General features: G+C 40.1%; 1 protein-coding gene across 6 annotated transcripts in view; it reads right to left on the bottom strand.

Moving 5' to 3' along the window:
- Positions 1-422: 422 nt before the first annotated feature.
- The window catches only part of GRAMD2B (GRAM domain containing 2B), a 43,746-nt gene continuing 37,957 nt past the window's right edge, over positions 423-6,211 (bottom strand). For 4 of the 6 annotated variants that reach the window (XM_064642232.1, XM_064642237.1, XM_064642236.1 and 1 more), the window contains exons 13-14: positions 5,150-5,243; positions 423-4,273 (exon numbers count right to left, since the gene is read on the bottom strand). In XM_064642232.1, coding sequence (XP_064498302.1) covers positions 4,184-4,273; positions 5,150-5,243 — 184 coding nt within the window. In that variant the 3' untranslated portion in view covers positions 423-4,183. The remainder of the gene's footprint in view (positions 4,274-5,149; positions 5,244-6,211) is intronic. The other 2 variants (XM_064642233.1, XM_064642234.1) reach the window with 2 other exon arrangements.

Genomic DNA, 6,211 nt, shown 5'->3' with positions numbered 1-6,211 from the left:
AAGCCATGATAGTTGAGGAAGCAAAGGCTTCAATAGGGAGAACAGTCAAATATCATAGATTTCTTACATACTGTGCTCTGGTGGAATCTTGTGCCAGGCAGCCATGTTAGAGCACACAGGGCTCTCTAAGCTGCCAATACTCATCCCATATCCTTCAAGGAGGAAGCCTGAGGACCTTGAGAAAGTTATTAAAATTTCCTCAAAACTCTGGGGGCCAAATTTGCTTGTAGTGTTCTTATTGCAGTCTGGGAAGATCTCATGTACAACTGAGCAAGGACAGTAGCAGGATACAGTTCCTAACCCTTTCTGTTGTGTACTGGGTTTTGCACAAACTTTGTACTGTAAGGTATAAGCCTCATAATTATGACCTTTGACTAAAACTCATGGATGGAATTGGGTTCTTTCAAATTACAGTCAAGTCGCTTGCTTTAAAAAAGTTTATTTAAACATAGTAGGTACATTTCACAGAAATGGTTATAAAATGCATAGCATATTACAAACAATACTATTACTTTACAGATAGTAGTTGTTATTATCCTAAATATTGCTTTTAAAAACTAATGAGCCTGCTTGGTGAATCAGAAAGCTAAAAATCCCCATCTTAGGCACTCTGAAAAAAAATAGTATGTGATAAAACAAAGCAGGTGTCCACTTTATCATTCACTCTACTGATTGTTTATATTGCTGCACCATTAATTTGCCAGTCCCTATTATGTGGAAATATCCAGTCCCTGGAGTCACATACCAAGGCTAGATTTCCACTAACTGGAGTATAAATTGCACTTGCTCAGCCAACCAAAACCCCATTCAACTCCAAGGAAAGCTGACCGAGGGTCTTCACACCGACTAACGTAAAGGACAGAGATGACATGAGTGGACAAAAAAAACCAAGTGGCTTTTCTAAATTATGCAGGTGTGTCACACCCATTCTGCCATTCATAAACAACTAGATTGTAAATTGGCAAGTCCATACAGATTTCAAGCTTTACTCCAATAGAAACTGAATGCTCAGTAGAAACAGACCTTACCCTCAGTGGTGATACAATGTCACAGAAGGTGAAATTGAGCCTTTTTACAGCACCTGAGAACTGAGCACGCCTCAAACATTCAGGACTTTGCATACCCAAATGCAGAGGCACCTATTTTCTGATCTTTGGGATGTCAGGGTGCAAAGAGGTAAGTAAAAATGAAGAGCACAGCACCGTTCCATAACCAAAGCTAAAACAGATACCTGCTCATTCACACAGCACTTCAGCACATGAGTCATGACTGAAATTCTTCTCATTTACATTTGTATGACAACAGGCATAAAGCAAATGTTGAGGTAAAAGGATATGGACCAGGTTTGCACTGGTGTAAGCAAGTCTAGAATCAAGCAAGCTATAAAGTCCACTAATTCACACATAAAAGAGAAAGAAAAATCCCCATATTTTTAAAACACATAGATACATGTAGATCAAACCATGTATGTTTTCAAAACATATAGATATATGTTCAAGAATAAACTGACTTTTTGCATTATGACATGAGCTTTACAGTAGTTTAAGCTTGGCTTGGACTGAAAATAAAGAAACTTGAACTCTGGCCAGCAGAGCTCCTTTGGAACTGTTTGTCACGATGGAAGAATGAGGTTTGAAGCAGTCCAAGAACAATGATGTTTCATTCACCATCTTCAAGAAGTTTCTGTAAGTTGTTCTGTATCTTAGAAAAAGAAGGAAACAGGGGGGACACAGGAAGTGTTATGTTGCATTTGAAATAAAAAATAAAATCAAGACATGCTTTTCAATATACTCTCTGTGAATGTTAATTCTGTCACACCTATTCATACCAGTGGTATTCCTGTTAAATGTTTCCTGCACTAGCATCAAAGGAAACACCTATATACGACTGACCACCACAATATCTAGCTTTTATATTATGAGTATCTCCTGCAATTTTCTCCTACAGATTCTCTCCTTCATTAGGTATGAGAAAATAAGATAGAAATAAAATTCCAGCTTGAAGCAATGGGACAAGAAACCCAATTATTTTGAGCTTGATCAAAATCTGATAAAGGCCTCTTCCAAGTCACAGCTCTATGGTTTAAGTGGATAATTCAAACAGTTTTGTAACAGCTTCCTCTATGATGTGTGCACTGCAAAATAAGGTCTTCTAACCATTAGGAGATGTGTCCCATTTGCCAGGTTTAGTCCACTGATTGTGGGTCATCCTCTCTTAGCTACACTGAAGGCAATGCCAGCCAGTGGCATCCTCGAGGATAATTTGTACAGACCTATTTTTACACAGCCTATTTTTCCACTTTTCATCTCCTTGTCCTTAAAAGCAGAGAGGGGGGGAATATAGTGGGTCACATCCCCTGGCACACAAGTACTCGATATGTCAGTATCTTAGTAACTCACAGTCACTGGTTACAGAAGGTTTAGTCCCAGCTACTTTCAGGCTTTTATCTGAGAAGCCATTTTACTTCCTGTTCAAGGATACCACTCTTTAATCCTACTTCATGATTTCTATCCCAGATGCATACCGTTTTCAAGAGTGGTATTCTGGGGAAAGGGAAACAGTAAGAAGTACCTAATTTTTTAAGAGTTACAACACAAACATGAATTTCCTTTTAACAAGATAAGTTAGCATAGGGGAATGAGTAATATTAAGACACATTTTCCCTCCCCCATTTAACACTTTATCCTCTGATACACATGGTGCATTTCAACAACCTGTTAAATAAAATTAAATGCCAAATTAGCAGAATTTTGGTAAGCCATGATAGTTCCTTGGCTCCAGGCATAAAGGAGAGCTTGTAAAAATCACAAGGTCACACTGAAAAAGTCATTGCAACATACTCTTGCACTGCACATCTTTTAACTGCGAAGTAGTTTTTAGTTTTCAATCCAGATAATCTCTGTGCTCCAGTTTACAGTGCTGCACTCATAGAAGAAGCAAGTGGAGAGATGACAAGTTACACTGGAACTTTTTACACCACCTCTGCTGCTGCACCACTATTCACTAAAGCATATGAAACTGTTAAGCAACTGTAGTAACTTTGCTCAGAGAACCAAAAGCTATTAGATTTCTACCACTTTTGCAGTACAAAGAGTAGGGTCAAACATTCTGTTTTAACCACTGCTCATCTAGATTAGAGAGAACCAGCATGTGGCATTATGCAGCTACGGGCAATACTGATTTATCTTGTATGCAGAACACTTCACTGTCTTGAACAGCTGTCAAGTAAGTTTTTAAGGGTCCAATCCTGTAGACACCAAATGAAAAAACCACACGACTTAAAGGGGGTCACTTCTCTGGGAACAGCTGAGTGATCCAACCATCCAGCTGCCTATTACTGTGTCTCCAAGCAGAGACTATATAAGGGAATGGGAAAGTGCCTAGCCCTGCTGCAAAGGGCTGGCTGGCTGGCTTCCCAGTGAAATAAGGCCTCCCATGAACCATCTTGCCAGCCTGTCCCAGACAGCTAGAAAGCAGTAACCTCTTAAATGACCTAATTTGGTTGAAGATTCTATCTGGTAACCATCTGGAAAGCATTTTCCCCTTGTACTCACACTGTTATCATGCAGAGCACAGAGAGGGGTAATGACAGCATTACTCTAGATTTCCACTGACAAGGGGTTGAAGATGTGGGGAAGAAACTCCTTTTTGGCAGTATTTCTAAAATCTGTGCCACAGAGGTGATATTATATAATCGTAGCTTTATGCTATTTGAGAAACTTGGTTTGGGGAAAAAAGGTGTTGAAAGACCTTGGCATAGACTCAGTTTTAGAAACAGAGGCAAAAATATCCCACATGACTTAAGCACATAGGAATTCAAGTAACTTTTGGTTTTGTTCCACCAGTACTTTTGTCATTCTTGGCCTTTGTATGTGTTCCCAACACACAACATTTCATATACCTGTACTGGATGCATTTATCAGCGTTTGGGGGCAGGGTGGGACGAGCTCTGCAGGGGCAGCAGCTGTGGGAAAGAATCAGGGGCTGCCCCATGCTAGACACAGACATTTCAGCAGCCTCTGATGGACCCACTGCATCAACCCAGCCATGATGGTGGTGGAGCATCTGGTAAAGTACTTTAGAAAGGTGAAAAAACACCACACAGAGACAGAAGGAGAGTAAGAGGATGGGAAACAGCAAAAGAAACCCCAAACTCTGAGAAGGAGGTGGGGGAGGAGGTGCTTCATGGCAGAGATGTCCACACCGCAGCCCATGGAGAATCCATGCCAAAGCATGCATTTCCTGAGAACTGGGGCTCTTGGAGGAGCTCGCACTGCAGCAGGGGGAAAATAGGTGAAGAGAAGAAGAGGGAAAATAGTTATGCACTGAATGTAATCCCCCCACTAGCCCCATGCGGGTTAGGAGTCAGCAGCAAAGGAGTCAAGTTAAGCCTGGCACAAGGGAGAGGATAGGTGTTCTATTGGTTGTCCTTGTTTATCAATACTCAAATCTATTTTAACTTAGTACTATTTTAAATTGATTTCCCCAGAGTCGAGTATGTTTTGACTGCAATGGTAAGTTGTAAGCAGTCTCTCTGCCCTTATTTTGACCCACGAGCTTTCTCCTCCTATTTTCTCCCCCTGCCCCACTAAGAAAGGGGGGTAAGAGAGTGGCTGGGTGGGCATCTGATTGCTGGCCAAAGTTAGCACACCACAACACCTGAAATGGAAATAAGGTGTGCACACCCTCTTGTTATGTATAGTTTTCAATTTAAGTCACCAAATTCATTTAGTTTTGCAGTTATATGAAAGTCAGCATTGTTTTTCTTAATCAAAAAAATAAAACTCAAAAAAAAAGCCCCAAACAGGAAAATTCATCAAACAGCCACAAAAGTTAAGTTCAAAATCCTTAGCCCTGATATATTAAAAGAAGAACTGAAATCACCACATGTAATAATCACTCCTGAAGTGTCCACTTCAGGGACAGTATTCCTAGTTATAAGCATCGGGTCAAGGCAAAATTTCTACACATACCAATATTATACTCGGGTTAATTTGTAGTTCAAAAACCAGTCCTTTGTCTAAGAAAATGTGTCAGCTTTTGGTATCAAATCTGGAGGTAACTTGACACTTTTCAAAATAACAGATCACAGAAACATAGCAAGAACCTGATTAGTCTATCAGCATTTGATTATGTCATAGGATGTTACCTTTTCCAATTTCACAAGATTGGCAGTTAACTCATCACAAAGGGCATCAGCATTAATTTGCAGATGAGATCCCAAACCTTGATGCACTGGATTTCTGTCAAATGGAATGAAAAAGTAAGTGTGACAGACTCAAAAAAAAGAGGAAAACAGAACTGGGATTCACCTATAGAAGGCAACACAGTGGCAACACTGTGAACTGTACTTAATACAAAGTACTAAGTCACTTCTTTATGTGGTCTCATTCCCCAGAAGTTTTGATGTAAAACTTTACTGCTATTTCCACTGAAAAGGTGCATAAGTTCCACATCTTGTGACTTGGAGGAAATCAAAAAGCCCACCCCCTTGAGAATGTAGAAGTGCACATTAGATCTTCCTTCCTGTATCTTTTACTCTTTGGGATTAGAACACCAGAAACAGGACTGTCTTGAGTTTCTGAAGAGAGACACAGCGTTCTGTTAATAAAAATATGCCAGAAGTGAGAAAAAGGCTTTTGACGTCACCTACTATGTGAGGCAGGTTTACCCCGCTCCTTGCACTGCTCGTAACGTATAAATACAAACCCCTTTAACATAGAGGACTGTTTCCTTCCTATCCCTTTTTTATGAAGAACTTAGCTCTCTCTTCTCACACATGCACTCAAGTCCTACAGCTTTCCACAGATGACAGCTGAAAGCAGTTGGATCATAAGCAGGCCAGTCATTGTTCAATATGACCGAAAGTGTAATGTCAGAGCGACATGCTTTTTCATGCTTTTTCATCAAAGAAAGCTGAATTAAAAAGCACACTTATTTAGGAGCTTGGTATAGGTTTGAAACACTTTGCAGACAGTTCCACGATGCCTGAGTCAGCTCTGTCTTGAATTTTATTTTCCCTCTCTTTTTTCATAAGGTGCTTCTCCAGCTGTCAGCATTCCCATTCATGCTGCATGTGGCTACAGGTTTTGCACTGACTTTACAAATGACTTTTGAAGCCATGTTTTTCAGAGTAGCTCAGGAAAAAATCTATTAAAAGAAGGAGAGAAGAGCTAATGCAAAGCTCAATAAGCTGATTAGTATTTTCAGC

Source organism: Pseudopipra pipra, chromosome Z, assembly GCF_036250125.1.
Source record: "Pseudopipra pipra isolate bDixPip1 chromosome Z, bDixPip1.hap1, whole genome shotgun sequence".
In the NCBI taxonomy this organism is placed as follows: domain Eukaryota; kingdom Metazoa; phylum Chordata; class Aves; order Passeriformes; family Pipridae; genus Pseudopipra; species Pseudopipra pipra.
Note: the sequence above shows the minus strand (reverse complement) of the source record. Positions and strands in the feature narration are given on the sequence as shown.